The 18,597-nt window shown below is 40.4% G+C and overlaps 1 protein-coding gene across 1 annotated transcript; it reads left to right on the plus strand.

Annotated features, from left to right (window-relative positions):
• Nucleotides 1–17,395: 17,395 nt before the first annotated feature.
• LOC145112579 (uncharacterized) lies at nucleotides 17,396–18,256 on the plus strand. Its single transcript, XM_079048729.1, has one exon. The coding sequence runs from the start codon at nucleotides 17,396–17,398 to the stop codon at nucleotides 18,254–18,256; it is 861 nt and encodes a 286-aa protein (XP_078904855.1).
• Nucleotides 18,257–18,597: the final 341 nt, after the last annotated feature.

The raw sequence follows: 18,597 nt of genomic DNA on the forward strand, positions 1-18,597 counted from the left end.
GCAAATGCCTGGCGTCCATAATAGAACGCCTGGCATTTGAATGTCGAGAGTTCTATGCCAAATGCCTAGCGTTTGGACCAAAGATCTCATTACCGGGATGTTAAAATTCTCCCCCACTTGACTTAGACTTCGTCCTCCAACTCTACTGCAACGAATAACATGGGTAATGCTCCCGCATCTTAGCCTCCGGCTCCCAGGTCCACTCGGAGCCTCTCTGATGCTACCACTGAACCTTTACCAAAGGTATCTCCTTGTTGCGTAGGACCTTCATCTTTCTTTCCAAAATAGCTATTGACCTCTCGATATAATTCAGGCGATCATAGACCTGAATATCATCCAAAGGAACCACTTTCTCCCTGACCAACACACACTTCCACAATTGAGAGACATGGAAAGTGTTGTGGATCTGACTGAGCTCACTCAACAAATCCAACCGATAGGCCACCCCGCCTACCTGGAAATCACACTGAAAGGTCCAATATACCGGGAACCCAATTTCCCCTTTCTTCCTGAAGCGTATCACACCCTTCAAGGGAGAGACCTTCAGGAACACCATATAGCCGACCTAAAACTCCAACTCTGATCAGCGCCGGTCGACATAGCCTTTTTGCCGACTTTGAGCGGTCTGCAGTCTCTGTCTAATATGCTGAATAACCTCCATCGTTTGAAGGATTACTTTGTTCCTTCCCATGACCTTATGACCAACCTCTCCCCAACATACCAGAGTATGATATCTCTGACCATACAAGAGCTCAAATAGTGAGGCACCAATGTTGGAGTGATAGTTGTTGTTGTGGGAGAATTCCGAAAGAGGTAATTAGGAATCCCAGCTCCCACCGAAATCAATAACACATGCATGCAACATATCCTCAAGGGTTTGAATAGTCCGCTCACTCTGGTCGTCAGTCTATGGATGATATGCAGTGCTGAAATGTAACATCGTGCCCAATTCCTCGAAATCAGCTATCGCTTCTACTTCATGATGCAGTCCCCTACAACAACCAAGATGTACGAAAAATTCGTGGAATTAATCGGTCTCCGAGCTTCTCGGCCAAACGTCGGCATGTTAATCCAGTGCAAAAAGGACATCACCGCAATGAAAACTAATTGATCACATATTGAACTAGACTACACTCTTGCTCGGCTCCGACATCCCATCTAACCTATCCACTATCAACACTCGGGCTCACCCTCGATCAGACGATAACACACAAGTAAACCCTCAACCTTGGCTCCTAACACCCTAGGGTCTAAGCACAAGTGTGTCCTACAGATGCTATCACAACTAAGACTATTACGAATCGAAGGGAGAATCCAACAGTTGACGATGATCATGCCGCAAAACCAGAGAATTTAGTAGTTGTGCAGAAGTCTGTAACTTAAATAAATCCGACTGAGAACCAAAATTGACACAAAATCTTCCTGCTGCGAGGTTCCACTCTCCCCCACTTGAAATATCCTAGAAACTGAGAACTTCATAGTCCTTCGATACCCATACTAAATCGAACTCACCACTCGATTCCAACCACTAATATCCTGTTACACGGTAGGATCTGAATACACACAACATTCATACATTCCAATACACATACAATCGAGGATAAAGATAATTAATCCATACATAACAAGAGATCAATTTAAACAAAGCTAATGTAACGCCCGTGTTTCTAGGCTAGGCATTAATATTGACATTATAGTCTAGGTTAACCTTTGTAACTCATTTTGAAGAAATGAAAAGGAATTATGTGAATATTATGTGAATTATGTGTTTTATGCTTAATTATTAGGGTTTAATTAATTAAGAATAAAAATGAGCATCAAAAATAAATATTAGATAAAGCCGATATCTAATAAGAAACTTGTAGTGGGCGTGACAAGGATTACGGATATATAAAGAATACCAAAATCCGAGTTATAACGAAGAAGTTATGACCTGTCGAAGTTTCGGGACAAAACCGGCACGGTGCCGAATGTCATAAAAAGTGGGTTTTTGATAAACTACTTTTTAGCCTTAGTGATCTAAACGAAAGTCGTAGTGTTTGTTAAATCGAGAGTAGGTATAAAAAGAACGCCCAAATCTGACTTCGTATGAGGAAGTTATGATTTTTCGAAGTTTCAGCTTAGCAGTAGACAGCTAAAAACTCGAATTTTAGATCGAGTGATTTTTAGCCGACACGACCTAAACGAGAATTGAAGGTCTCGTCAATAGTAGCACAACGGTAAAAAGACAGACGAAAACGGACGTCGGATGAAGAAGTTATGAATTTTTAACGGATTTCCTGTCCCGGTCTGTTAAAAATAATAATATAAAAATTAAAGTCAAAATTAGCCAACGAAGTCTAAACAAAAGTTGTAGAGCGTAATTTTACCTACGCGTGCATATAAATAACGTCAAAAACGGAGCTCGTATGCGAAAGTTATGGATTTTAGAAGTTTTGGCGCGGAAATCGAGAAATTTCGCATAGGTGGACTTCGGCCACGTCACCTTCGCTTGAATAGTGCCACGTGTCCGAAATTCTGCTGAGTCATCCGAACCGGAGAGTCATCCGAAGTGGTCCACTAGGAGTCCGACGCGTGTCCCTTATGGCGTGTCCGAGTCTCGCAGGAGGTGTCACGTCCGAAGTCTCGGACTAGACCTTGGTCCAATCAGAGGCTGACACCGAGCCCCTCGCATGCGCAGACCACGTGCGAGCCACCTGCGCACCCTCGCCCAGCTGCTGCCGCGTGGCCTTCGCTCCTGATGCCACCTGCCCTCGCATGCTGACTCATCTCTTCTAAGCCGACTTCGGACCTCCTATAAATAGAGGGCTTGCGAGCCTTCTCGGATACTTTTAGAATTTTGCCACTTTTAGCCCCTTTCTTCATATTTCCTTCATTTTAATATTCCCCAAAGCCCCGGTATCGATTATAACCCCCGGAATACGCCTCGAAGTGCCCGAGAAGCCCGGGAAATTTATCTTTGCGGTTTCGAAGCCCGACCTTTGCAGAGCCCGGTTTCTGAATAAAACTCCCGGTTTTATTAGAAACGATCGTTTTAGGAAACGAATTGTTGCCCGATTATCATCAAATCAAGTGAGTGTATCGTCACCTTCATCTTACACCTAGATATGAAGTATTTTCTATAAAATACGTGCTACGTGTAATTATATTAATTGTTTAATTGAGGTGACTGTTGAATAGATGTTTTATACAAGTTTTAAACTGTATATGTATTTTTATCTACAAATATGTTGGGTAAAACATGGGTAGATAGTTGATGTGTGATGAAATAAAAGTGATGAGAGGCCTCGATGTGATTGTGATCCAGTCATCTAGCGGAGTTTGGATGACGACCACGGACTTTTCTAGACAGTCCAGTGGAACACTGGCAGGCCCGCAACCTGTAGGTGTAATGAACTTGGGTGTTCATTCGCTGTACTCCATCCCCCTCATGGTTGCCTTTAGGACATGTATGGCTGAGGAAACCCCTTAACAGTAGTGTCCATCCCGATGATATTCTTTAGGCTAGGTCCCTTGTGATAAGTGTTTAGGGACGTAAAGTGAGGATAACGGGAACGGATAATCAGGGTTATTGTTGATTGGTAAACTTAATAAGTTTATTATTATTGTGGGTTGAAAACCCTATATGCTCACCAGGCTCCCAAGCCTGACACACTCAGCTTTTTATGTTACAGGTAGTAGACCCTGAGCATAGTCGGAGGACGATGATAGATTTTTGGATTATAGGCCAGTAGTTGTAAATAACTGTTGAAAGGCTTATAATGTCTTGTTTATGCTTTTGATCTGTATCGGAACATGACAGCCCGAGGTTTTGATATGAAATGAAATTATATATTTCTTAAAGAAAGGTTTTGACAAACTTTTATCATATTTTGTTTTGGGGACCAATTCCGCAACATCTTTTAAAAAGATTTCTCTGATTTTATTTAAAAAGCATAAATTAAATCGGTCTTTTCTGGCCGAGAAATTAGGGGATGTCACAGCTAAATAAGATAATTCCATTTAACTGATCATCCAAGATTACAACTGAACTTGAAACACAGACAGAAGTTACAGACGAATACCGATACTACCATAATTGCTAAATAGAAGAACTCCCAACTCAAAACTTGGTCCTCGGGAACCCGACGGTCCCACGATGACCGTCGGGTAACTGCCAAGCTAAGGGTGTAGGATCCATAACCTCACTGAGAAAAGGACGACGAGCCGTGATGTGGCCTTCCTGGCCGCAATGGAAACAAGCTCGTAAACTCTGCCTGCAATCTTTACCAAAATGGCCCTCCTCGCCACACCTGTGACATACAAAACATATGCGCCTCCCTCCAACTGATCCTAAACTCAGGCCGGCAGACTTGAACCGCTTCGCTGCAGGCTGGGACTGATCCGGAGCCTGACACTGCTCCCTCGCCTGGGTCTCTATCTCAATCTCTCGTCTCCTCGCGGAATCCTGAAGCCCAGCGAGAGAACCGTAGAGTTGGGTGGACACGAACTGTCGAATGTCTGTCTTGAGCATACTCAATTACCGATCCGTCTGATCCTGCTCTAAAGCAGCGAACTCAGGACTGAACAAAGCCCTTTCAGTGAACATTTTGGTGATCTCTATCACCGACTCAGTCGTCTGTCTGAAATCCAAATACTCTTGGGCCAACCTCTCCCTCTCTACCAGGGGAACATACCTTGAACGGAACATCTCTGAGAACTGCTCCCAAGTCATCACGACCCTCTGCTCATGAGTATAAGAACTAGTCACCAGTCTCCACAAATCCATTGCCCCCAACTTGAGAAAGTTTAGGGCGCACTTGACCTTCTGTTTATCTGGACAAGAACACGTGAAGCAACAACCCTCCACATCAGAAAGCCATTGCATCGCCACAATTGGGTTTGAGACCCCATCAAACTCTGGGGGATTCATATGATCGAAGTCTCGTTTCCAGAAAGCTCTCTCTCCTCGAGCCCCAATGGCAGCAACAACCATGGTAGCTGCAGCAACATCAACCTCATGAAGTGCAGCGTATCGGTCATCGAAGAACTCCATCATAGCGTTCTTGATAGACCCAAACAGCTCCGGTATTTGCTCCCGGACAATGGAAACAACCTCTTCACAAATGATCTCCCTAACCCGATCCTCTGTCAATCCTAGCCCATCCTGGTCACCAACTCCGGCTCCTGACCCCGACCCTCCAATCGCCGCCATACTGAAAATATACCAAGGGAAGATCAAACATCATGCTATAGTGCTCAACACACCAGGTCCTACTCCTATTAGTTTCTTAGCAGCCTCAAAATTCCTCCTGAATCTTATACGGATCCTGTGCCTTCAGTAGTACGGGCCCATACTACCTTCCACACCTATCCGTAGTTGATTCATCATTCATTCCAAGGTTCTAAGCCACTGCACAAAGTCACTCCTAGCTGTGCTAACACCCACTTCTTCTGCGAGCTACAACTAATTTCCTAGGCACTCTTCCTTGAATTACCCTTACTCCTACCACTGGTTGCTTTTGTGCATGCTTTTCTTACAATCCATGCATCAGCAAAATCGAAACTCAGCAAACATAACAATGTGGGTATTATGGGGACTACTCTCCTGTTCGGGCTCTGTCTAACTGTACACACCGCATCTTCCTGAAAAATCCAAAGTTAAGTCAAGGCTCACGTTCCCGATCCCATGCCAACAATCAAACAAGAACATGACAAGAGACCGAGCCCATGTCCTTAGCCCAAACCTTTTATTATAAATTCTTTTTCAAAAACATTTTTCGAAAACTCTCGGATCCTAGTTTGAGACTGGACTCACACAAGTGTTCCTCCAATTCACTCAAACCAGGGCTCTAATACCAACTTGTAACGTCCCATTTTAATGGCCAAAAAATTTCATTTTTATTTAAGTAAAATTCGTCAATTATAAAACCATTTTTAATAAATCCATTTATTCTCACTTACAATTTATTAAAATCAGAGTATTATAATGAACAGGAAATCCTCAATGTTGCTGATGAGTGTGTACAGTCCCGCCTTTGCCTTCACTTAGCCACTGATGATACCTGAAATAATAAACAACTAGGTAAGCGTAAAGCTTAGTGAGTTTTCCCCAAAATACCACCACACAAACAGATAACATATACAATCACACATGTTGGGTCCATTCAACCATCCGATTGGAATACCCCATGCCCAGTCAACCCCCAAGTCCAGTCATCCTTGGGATAGAATACCCCAGGTTGGAATGCCAATATACAATGGGTCTAGTCAGCCATCAGGCTTGAATACCCAGGGTTTGTTGGCCTACCGCCTCAACCCAACCACTATTCCCGAGCCTTCGTGTCTTTGGCTTACAGCTGGCCCGCACCGGGTATCTTGGCCTACAGCACAAAGTAAGACTACATCAACCTACTACAGCCATATGTCGACATATAAACAATCAGGATTAAGTAGGCACATAATACAGGCAAACAACAATCATACAACTCTCTACTGCCTATTGGTCCTCTCACAGCATACAATCTTGCTACCAGCTAACTTCCATAGAATGCGTAACCATAAGTAACCATAGGTGAGATAGTCACCCGAACAGATGATCCTACTCTAGAGCCACAACCAAACAAGGAACATGCAAGAAATCCTAAATCAAGAGTTCTCAAGCTATTCTACATGACTACATACAGTCCCTAGGGCACACCATTAGATGATAACCAGCAAGTACAGATAACATAGAGTTTTATAGATCACTACCGCATAACAACATCCAATATACCAGGATACCGATCTAACAGGTCCCTACACGATAACAACATCTTATATACTAGGATACAGATCTAAAAGATCACTGCAACATAGCAACATCCTATATACCAGGATACTAATCTAACATATCACTACAACATAACAGCCTACTAAATATCAACAATCCAGGGAATGCATAACTGTATATACCCAGAGGTGAGATAGGCACCCGGACAGGTGATCCTACTCTAGAACCACAATCAAACAATGAATAGGTAAAAGAGCCTAGATCAAGATTCCTCATTCTATCCTACATGACCATATAAAGTCCCTAAGGCATCCCTCTACTATAGATAACCAAAACTAGTGGACAGACATTGGTGCCTTCGATCCACGGGTACAGTGAGGCGAAACTCACCTCGATATGCGTGTAGGTAACCACCGTAGCAATGAAGTACTCTACCAGCTTCAATTCACTTCCAATCACCTCTACTGATGATAACTAAAACAACACTCGATCCACGGCGAACACTGTTGGATATAGTGTCTAAGTCCATAACTATATTTGGTATGTCTTTGACCCGACCCGGCATGGTCCATTTGGGTTGCACTTCACCCGAACAATTTACGGATAATCTTTTGAGAATAGTATAAGTTATGATTTATTAATATATTATAAGTTCTAATATATTAATATAAAATCATATTATTTAATTAGTGTTGATCTATAGATAATTAAGAATTAATTTAGAGATCAAAAGTATGACTAATTAAATATGGGCTCTTGTATTTATATAGTGTGGGCTAATGCTTATTTGGAATGGGCTAGGCTTGCATGGAAAGTCCATGGATACTCCATGGAGCTTTAACCCATGGATCTCATGGAAATGAAAAGACATGGGTATTAGGGTTTACATGATGTAACCCTAATCCACCACACTATATAAAGGAGGCCTTGGTTCTTGAAATTGCACTAGTTGATGTGAGAAAACTAAGAGGGCCGATTTCAAGAAAGGTTGTGACTATTCTCTCAAGTTTCCAAGTTTGTGGTGATTTGTGACTTCCATTTGAGGCATCCACATTATTGGTGCTAGGCTCTCAAACTCCAAGCAATCAACTACTACTACAAGGTAAGTAATTCTACTAGTTTTATTTGATTCAAGTACCCCATGCCATGCTAGTTATGATAAGAACCTTGGAAAAATAATTATTTGCATGTATCTTAGTCAAACATAGATCCAAGGTTTCTAGGGTTGCATGTACACCATAGGAGTGTTAGAATGCTCAAAACCCATCAGTGGTATCAGAGCTTGGTTTGTTTATTTGATATTTGATGCAAAAAAAAAAAAAAAAAAAAAAAAAAAAAAAAAAAAAAAAAACTTGAAAATCGAAGTTTTGTTCAAAAGTTCGTATCAAAATTTCAAGTTTTGTATATGTACTTACGATTCTTGAAATTTTTTGATATGAACATTCATAAACATATGAGTTTAGAAGATCATAGAAATTATGTGCTAATAATTGATTAGATTAATTCTTGATCTTTATGTGTTTTAATGGAGTCCATAACTAGTTCTTAAGTTATGGATAACCAAAAGTCACATTTATAAATAACCATTAAAAGAACACATAGGTTACAAAAAAATGAAGAGTCTTCAATTTTAATAACCATTAACTCATAAGTTATGAGAAATGAAAAGTTTTGAAAGTTTACAAAACTTGCCCTCAAGTTTTGGAACATGTAAAGTCATATTAAAAACTTTAGTTCCAACCCCTAGAATTTTAAAAGTTAAAATTCAACCCTTATACTTTATAATATTATAAGTTTAATAATATTTATATATGTATAAGATCAAGTCGTCTTACCGCTAGTACGCCTCATTCACGAAGTCGGTCTATAAGGGGGGTATAAGGTTGTTGCCTATAAAATGGCAACTTAATGGGTGTCCACTCTCACCCACCGCTTCCTTGATCGGTGGAGGGTCGTTAGCCGAACGGGTAGGACAAGGACTTATAAATTCTCATTAAAAGTATAATGATAATACTAAAGTAACTAAACTTTATTGAATTCCCAATCTTAGTTATTTTAGGAAAATGTGAATAAGGTGCTAATCCATGAAATTACACTTTACACTTTGTTTAAGTCGTTAGTGGAGCGTGTGTGGTTAACCGGCACACTAACTTGAACTTAACAAGGTAGGTAAAGGGTGACTTAATGTTTATCATAGTATCGATGGAGCGTGTGTGGTTAACCGGCACATCGATTGAGGGGTAATACATTAAGGGTACCAAGTAATTTGCATGGTTACTTCACACCTTGTTTTGTGATCCTCGGCATCCCAGTCACAAAACTTGAAGGGCACACTCGAGATTGAAACATGCCATTGAAGAAAGTTTAATGAATCTCAAAGAATCTAGGAGTTTCTAAACCAATTAAAAACCTAATTAAATATTTCGTTTTTCATGGTGGAAATTGGTGAATCGTCATTCACCTACCTTCAAATATCTTATAGCTTAGATTACGGCATCCCTCTTCTAAGTTATAAAATATTGTGTTGGGTCCTAACCTTAATATTACATTTGGGTGTTTTGTTAAGGACTATCTCTATATCTAATCTAATCTATTCCCTCTTCTTTTCAGATGTCTTCCAATAACAATGCTTCTGGCTCAAACCCTACTAGATCCTTCTCTCTCATGAATCTTTGTGGGAGAGTCATCTTTGATGGGTCCAACTTTAAAGATTGGATCAGAAACATCAGGGTGGTCACTCGGTATGAGAACAAAGAATATGTTCTCGACAAGGAGCTGAAGGTACCCGAGCCAACTGCTACTCCTCAAGAGCTTGCTGAATATGAGGTACATGAAAGAGATGCAACAAAAGTGGCATGCATCATGATGGCCACCATGACAGCCGAGCTCCAAAAGTCCTATGAGGACTATTATCCTTTTGAGATGCACCAGGACTTGATGGACCGCTACCATCAAAGTGCTCGTCAAGAGCGATATGAAATCATCTCCTCCATGATAACAACCCGAATGAAGGATGGTGAACCCTTCAGAACCGCCACAAGAGATGCTAATCGGTTCTATGTGACTTTTACTGATGATTTTAGTAGATATGGATATGTCTACCTAATCAAGCATAAGTCAGAAACCTTTGAGAAATTCAAAGAGTTTAAGCAAGAAGTGGAGAATCAGTTGGGCAGGAACATTAAGATGCTTCGATCCGATCGTGGTGGTGAGTATCTTAGTACTGAGTTCCTTGACTATCTTAAGGAATGTGGGATTGTCTCACAATTGACACCTCCTAGGACACCACAGTTGAATGGTGTAGCTGAGAGGTGCAATCGGACCTTGTTGGACATGGTTCGTTCCATGATGAGTCGAGCTTCGCTACCAATCTCATTTTGGGGGTATGCCTTAGAGACTGCCGCCCATATCCTTAATCTAGTCCCTACAAAGAAGGTTGCCAAAACACCTCACGAGGTGTGGACTGGAAAAGTTCCCAATCTAGACCACATCAAGATTTGGGGTTGCGAGGCTTTCGTGAGACGCGAGACTCACGATAAGCTCGAACCCCGAAGTGAAAGGTGTATTTTTATCGGCTACCCACAGAAATCCTTTGGTTACATCTTCTACAGACCCAGTGATAATGTGGTCTTTGTAGCAAGAAGATGATTCTTTCGAGAGAGAGAATTCATGAGCCAAGGAGACAGTGGGAGGCAAATTGACCTTGAGGAAATTCAAGAGTCAAGTGCTGAAGGAACCTCAAACCCTAGCCCTCAACCTGAGGAGGAAACTCCTGTTGAGCCGACTGAAGAATCTATACCTCTGAGGCGTTCCACCAGAGTTAGGAATGCACCTGAGCATTATTATGGTTTGCATATTACTGCAGAAGGTGAGACACTTATCAGTGATAACACACTGGTAAATCTGGATGAGCCTAACAGCTACACGGAAGCCATGGCAGGCCCTGAGGCTGCTAAATGGAAAGAGTCTATGGATAGCGAGATACAGTCCATGTATGACAATCAAGTTTGGAACTTGGTTGAAAATGTACCTGATCGTAAGATAGTTGGGTGCAAATGGATCTTCAAGAAGAAGACCGACATGGATGGTAATGTACACACTTATAAGGAACGACTGGTTGCAAAGGGTTATTCTCAAACTCCGGGAGTTGATTATGATGAGACCTTTTCACCAGTGGCCAAGATTAAGTCTATTAGGGTTCTGTTAGCCATTGCTGCATTTCATGATTATGAAATATGGCAAATTGATGTCAAAACTGCTTTCCTTAATGGAAACTTGGCTGAAGATGTTTACATGGTTCAGCCAGAGGGTTTTGTCAGTACAGAGTACCCCAGTAGAGTGTGTAAGCTCGAGAAATCCATTTATGGATTAAAACAGGCACCTCGCAGATGGAATCTTTGCTTTGATGAGAAAGTCAAAGAATTTGGCTTTTCAAGGAGTGAAGATGAATCTTGTGTCTATATCAAGGCTAGTGGGAGTATAGTCAGCTTTTTGGTACTGTATGTGGATAACATACTACTCATAGGAAATGACATCCCAACCCTGCAGGAAGTAAAGTCCTGGCTTGGGAAGTGTTTCGCTATGAAGGACCTTGGAGAAGCTGCCTATATCCTAGGGATAAGGATTTTGAGAAACAGGAGTAAAAGACTAATTGGACTTAGTCAAAGCACCTATGTGGACAAAGTGTTGAAAAGGTTCAACATGCATAACTCCAAGAAAGGAGAGTTAGCCATCCAGATTAACGCCAGATTGAGTAAGACACAAAGCCCTAGTACTGAGGCTGAGATAGCAGAAATGAGTCAAATACCTTATGCTTCAGCTGTAGGATCGATCATGTATGCTATGACGTGTACTCGACCTGATGTAGCCTTTGCTTTGAGCATGGTTAGCAGGTATCAGGGGAACCCTGGCAAGGCACACTGGACTGCGGTAAAGAATATCCTCAAGTACCTACGGAGGACTAAGGACTGGGTCCTTACCCTCGGTGGCAGTGAGGACTTGAGAGTTGTAGGGTACAGTGATGCTAGCTTTCAGACTGACAGGGATAATTTCCGCTCTCAGTCGGGTTGGGTCTTTACTCTAAACGGAGGGGCAATTACTTGGAAAAGTTCCAAGCAGGAGACAATGGCTGATTCCACTTGTGAATCAGAGTATATAGCAGCAAGCGAGGCAGCAAAGGAGGCTATATGGCTAAAGAACTTCATCGGAGACCTTGGAGTTGTACCAGCTATAAAGGAGCCAATGGAGATTTTCTGTGACAGCAATAGTGCGGTTGCCTTAGCCAAGGAACCAAGAGATCATGGGAGATCCAGACACATTGACAGAAAATATCACTTCATCAGACATCGAATAGAAGAAGGAATCCTCGTGGCAAAGAGGGTATCATCGGATGAGAACCCAGCAAATCCCCTCACGAAGGGACTGACTCAGGCTAAGCATCTCCAGCATGCTCGGAGCATAGGGCTGAAGGATGATATTAGTTTTAGTAGTTAGATAATCTTGAAATTTGTAAAATGTAATTGACATTTGATGATAAATAAAAGCTGTTATTTATGAGTAAAGTGTTGCTATCTCTTGTCAATCGTTTACTATTATTTCTTTTTGCATGTTTTGACTTCCAGAATAATTATGTTATGGTTTATATCATATTATTCAAACTCTCCACAGTCGGTCATATGTTGGAAGTAGATATGAATCAAGACTGTCATGGGTTGGCTTGTAGAGGTCTAAGATGTTAGACAAAGCGGGGCTACAGCACTCATGAGTGCTCATAAGTTCTGAGTATTGGATTCAACCCACGCTCACTTGTATCACTTCATGGAATTTATCTCGAGTGATCGTGAGACGGTAATATCATATAAGTCTTCAAACCTAGAGATATGATTTGTTGCCTATGAGTTGGTTATGCATTGATTGCACGAAAACGCATTGGTAACTCGATGTTATAAACCGTGCCTTTGTGTGTAGTTCAACACGTAGTAGAGCAAACATATGAGTCGAAGTTTATCTGTTCCTTATAGGATTAGAAGCGATATCTGGGCCCCTCGATGATTTTGTTTTGACCTATGTACCGGGCCCGGTCAGAACTAAATTGATGTGTTCAGTTAAGTTCTATGTCAAACAAATCGGAAATCGGGAAACAAATGCTGGACAATAAGCAAGACCATGTTCCATGTATTTGTCCGGCTGATATCTAGAACAGAGGATTATATGATCACTTATCTAAAATGGCGCTTCATAGTTCAACAGAGTTTAAAGAGCTACGATTGCTGATCGGTTCATGAAGTCATACTTGCAACTATAGTTATTAGACTTATCCAAGTGGGAGACTGTTGGATATAGTGTCTAAGTCCATAACTATATTTGGTATGTACTTGACCCGACCCGGCATGGTCCATTTGGGTTGCACTTCACCCGAACAATTTACGGATAATCTTTTGAGAATAGTATAAGTTATGATTTATTAATATATTATAAGTTCTAATATATTAATATAAAATCATATTATTTAATTAGTGTTGATCTATAATTAATTAAGAATTAATTTAGAGATCAAAAGTATGACTAATTAAATATGGGCTCTTGTATTTATATAGTGTGGGCTAATGCTTATTTGGAATGAGCTAGGCTTGCATGGAAAGTCCATGGATACTCCATGGAGCTTTAACCCATGGATCTCATGGAAATGAAAAGACATGGGTATTAGGGTTTACATGGATGTAACCCTAATCCACCACACTATATAAAGGAGGCCTTGGTTCTTGAAATTGCACTAGTTGATGTGAGAAAACTAAGAGGGCCGATTTCAAGAAAGGTTGTGACTATTCTCTCAAGTTTCCAAGTTTGTGGTGATTTGTGACTTCCATTTGAGGCATCCACATTATTGGTGCTAGGCTCTCAAACTCCAAGCAATCAACTACTACTACAAGGTAAGTAATTCTACTAGTTTTATTTGATTCAAGTACCCCATGCCATGCTAGTTATGATAATAACCTTGGAAAAATAATTATTTGCATGTATCTTAGTCAAACATAGATCCAAGGTTTTTAGGGTTGCATGTACACCATATGAGTGTTAGAATGCTCAAAACCCATCAAACACTGCTCCTCACGCTAAACCACAACCATAAATAAATCCAATCAATAATTAGGGTTTAACCCAAAACCATGGTCTAGTCCATTCCTCATCATGATGAGGGAAAAAGACCATTTTTCCCTTTATATACAAGCCCAACTAAACTAAGACCAAAACCCCTAAAGGCCCAAGGCCCAAAATCGATCCATTGGGCTTCTGCTGAGAACGCCTGGCGTTCCACCTTATGACGCATGGCGTCTAAGCCCTGGGCGTTCCCTTGAAAACGCCTGATGTTTGCTCGCTGATTACCAACTTCCAAACCAATGTCTTAATGGCTTAAGATCTCATGTCCAAACTTCAGATCCAATCATAATGGAACGTCTAAAGCCATAAAGTTGCAAACTGTGTGGCCATGCATGGTTACAATGAGCCCAAAACCCAAAACTCCAACTCCTTAACCCATTAAGATACCTCAAAACTTGCCTGGAGTGAAAGGAAGGTCCAAGATCACACTTTTATCACTTAATCTACCCTAAAACATTCAAAATGATAACTCCTTTGGTCTAAGGTAGCTCTTACCCAAAAAGACCAATAAAATGGGGCTAATAAGCATAAACTTCTAACATAAGCAAGATATAAAGATATGATGATCAAGTTCAGAACTTTATACCACAAAATGATGCTCCAAGATTCCAAGAGTCCAGATCCACAAGCTTGAGAGCAACACCAACAGTCAAATGATCTTCCTTCTCTATCAAGAACACTAAAATGATACCAAAAAGATGCACAAGGATTTAAACTCTCATACACACTTTTTCGCAATGAGGATGGAGGCTGGAGTGGTGAAGGGTTTTGAGGTCATAATGTTCTTTAAATAGGGTGCAAACCCTAAAATTAGGGTTTGGTCTCTGGCTGCAAACGCCTGACGTCCATCATAGAATGACTGGCTTTTAAACGTCGAGCGTTCTATGCCAAACGCCTGGTGTTTTCACCAAAGATCTCATCAAACGATATGTTACAAATGATCATAACAAGGTTGAATTTTGTAGAGTTTATGAAAGGGTGTTTCATGGTCAAAAGTGGTTGAATGGATAATATTTAGAAGATCAGATGACATGTGTCGAGCTTCAAACCAATATGTGTGGGGAAGACGAGCATGAAAGAGAAGAGCACGTATACCATTGTTAAGGGTACAGATCATGCGCTCAAATTTTCCGTTCTGTTGAGATGTATAAGGACATGAAAAACGCATTATGATGCCATTTTGATCAAACAGTTAATGAAATTTATTGTTACTATATTCACCCCCGTTATCACATTGAAGTAATTTAATATCTGTTTGAAACTGATTTTTAACAAACGCACGGAAAATCACAAATTTATCAGACACCTAGATTTGTTACGCAATGGATAAACCCAAAGATAGTGAGAAAACTCATCTAGAAACAAGACATAATATTTAAGACCGCTTGTACTCTCAATAGGAGAGGCCCAGACATTAGAATGTACCAATTCAAAAGGAAAAGACGAAACAGAATTTAAATAAATAAAAGGCAATCTAATGTGTTAGCCCTTTTGACATGCATGACATAGACTTGAGTATTTATTGGAAGAACTTGAAATAAGACCATTATTAACTAAGTACGGAAAAATGAGATGTCCGGGATGTCGATGCCAAAGAGACAGAGCAATGGAGACGAAAGTTACACCTCCGATTCAACATGCCTTCAGCATATCACTACAAGAATAATAAGCATTAACGGCGACTGCCACCTTTAGCGGCGACACGTAAGTTTCGTGTTATGTGTCGCAGCTAAAGGTCGTTGTTGCCGCTAATGCCTATCGACCTTGATCCGCATCGAAATATGAGGTGAAACCTTATCCGTTGATTTTGTTCCTAATCCAAGGACTGGAAATCAATGTCATACATAGCAATAACGGCGACGGTTTCGCCACTAATACTCGAAAATTTTTATCGTTAAAGTTTCCCCCCAAAGGTGTTGCTGGCGACACCAATAGCGCCGACGGTGTCGCCGCTAACACTCAAAAATTTTGACCGTCAAAGTTTCCCCCCAAAGGTGTCGCTGGTAATACTCAAAAATTTTGACCATCAAAATTTCCTCCCAAATGTGTCGCGGCTAATACTCTATATGTCACCACTAATACTCTATTTGTCGCCGCAAAACGCCGTCGCCGCTAATACCCTTCACAAATATAACCCCATTCAGCTCATTCTTCCCTCTTTTGTGAACTCTTTTCTCTATGTCGCCACTCTGGCAACAACTCATTCTTTTCTGTTTTTCTTGTTCTTTAACTTCTCCCCATGTGACATACTTGTTGGTGGTGTCAGATTGTTTCACTCCCCTGCCGGAATTGCTGAAGATCTACAAGAATTTGTTGTTGTCTACCGAAAATTGGCCAGAAAATTAGTCCTTTTACCGGAATACCGCCACCAGTCCACCACCACTCTTCTCCGCCGGATTACACACCACCACATGTTCTATATATGTTTATTTTAATTTTTGTATGTAGAATGTATATTTTGTATATGTATGTGTATTTGTATGTATATTGTGTGTGTATATATATGTGTGTGTGTTTGTATGTGTATTATGTATGTATTTGTGTATGTATGTATGTATGTGTTTTTGGTTATATACTTTAATAACTCATAATTTTATAACGTTTGTTTTGTATATGGAATGAACGTTTTCAAAAAACTAAGAAAGAGAAAACTACAATTAGTGGCGACACTTTTAGTGGCGCCGGACAGTATTAGTGGCGACGATAGAGATTAGCGGCAACAAATGGAGCATTAGCAACGAGCCAACAACGGCGACCCTTTAGCGCTGACGAGTTGTCGCTAAAGGTATTAGCGGCAACATTTAGGACCTTTAGCGGTGACGCCCGTCGCCACTAATGGTCATTATTCTTGTACCCTATAGGGAACTAGATTAGTTTGAGGTGAGTCCGTTCACTTAAGAAAAGAAATACAGTCTACTGATTGACTTTTGAGGTCAAACTTAATGCTTTCAAGATTCAAATTTAACAATCTTTATTTATCTTTGATGTTATTATCATATTCAAGATACCAATGGTACTTGTTATAGAAAATAATGGGGACACGGGCACGAAAGGATCCATTAGAGTTTCAACCTCAAGTCTCATTGAAAATAAAGGAAGCTACACAAGATATCAATGGTACTTGTTATAGAAAATAATGGGAACATGGGCAAGAATGGATCCATTAGAGTTTCAACCTCAAGGAAAGAACCTTACAATCTATACTGGCTTACACTAGGAAAGAATCTTACAATCTGAAGAGACATGTAAGCTAATCGGTTCAAGCAATATAAATGTTTATTTTTTCCCTTCCGTTTTTGTAAGAAATCATTGGATTTGTACCAAAAAAAATTGTACGTTTGATGTTGGTTTTAATTTAAGATGTCTAGCATTATTGTTTAATCAATTTTTTTGATGATGAAATGAGATAATATGTTGTGTAATACTCCACATAATATCAAGAATGCCGGCAAGATCTCTACCCTATTTCATGTGTGTTTGCAAGCAATGGTACTCCTTCCTCAAGACGCCTGTGTTTGCCAAGATGCAAACCACCATGTAGGCAACGATGAGCATCAAAATCACCCCAGACATCTCCTCTTCTCTACTACCAAACCATACAATTTCCGCACCATCGACTGTGAAACGCCTACTGATGGTTTAACGGCGAGCATTCCTTTACCATTTAAAGCCAACCCTAAAAATATGTCGATCTTAACATCTTTGCATGGATTGTTATGCGTAGGTATCACCAAGCTTCCACAATTAGATTCTCATGAATACTTTGATCTAATTTTATGGAATCCATTCACCGGTGAGTATAAGACGTTGTCTAAACCGAGTAGTGATTATAAAGAATGTTACATGACCAATACAGGTCAATTTGGGTTGTATCATAACTCTTTTGACGATAACTACAAGCTTCTCCGTGAAACAAACCATCCCAAAATTTACATATACTCGTTGAAATCCGACACATGGATAAAGATCGAGCCAACAGACGACAAACAAAACGTCTCCAACTGGTTTACATTTGGTAGGGAGCCAGTTCCTGTTTTTCTGAATGAAAAACTCTATTTCTTATATGAAGTAAGTAGAAGAATCTATGGTCGACGGTCATATTCATTTTTGAGGTTCGACACAAAGACCAAAAAGTTCACAGAGATAGCAGCTCCCTCTTTAGGGAATCATATCATTAGAACATGTTTGAATCTTACGGTTCTAAGAGGCTGCATGCACTTTTGTGTCGCCCTTTTAGTTAAGAAAGGAATTTATGCTCAAACAATGTTCGAGTTGTGGAGAATGGATGAAGATGGATATTGGATGAAGATGGTAAGTACTTGCAACTACAAGAATAAAGACCAATAGGAGCAACAAAAATCATCACTTTATGGTGCAAAGTCGTCGCTATAGATGTCAGGGACGATATGTCGTCACCATAGGCCTCGTCGCTTTACCTCTGTCACTTTAGCTCATCACCATAGCCTTCGTCGCAATAGGTACACTTAAAGAGACGACATGTCCTCCCCATAGGTACCCCTATAGCGACAACTTGTCGTCCCCATAGGTGTTTGGACACAATTTACATTCAGTCTCTATTATTTGTTTAATTTCCTAGAACTTTTACATAAAATCCGACAAAAAATAAATTTAACTATAAAACATTTCAAAATCATACAATCAAAAGCTTAAAAATATCATAGACAATC

The sequence above is a fragment of the Lactuca virosa genome, chromosome 5, assembly GCF_052849685.1.
Source record: "Lactuca virosa cultivar CGN04683 chromosome 5, Lactuca_virosa_CGN04683_v6, whole genome shotgun sequence".
Lineage (NCBI taxonomy): Eukaryota > Viridiplantae > Streptophyta > Magnoliopsida > Asterales > Asteraceae > Lactuca > Lactuca virosa.

Bases quoted from the DNA above. Each gene is read 5' to 3' on its own strand.
- LOC145112579 (XM_079048729.1), top strand. From the start codon at position 17,396: ATGGTACTCCTTCCTCAAGACGCCTGTGTTTGCCAAGATGCAAACCAC.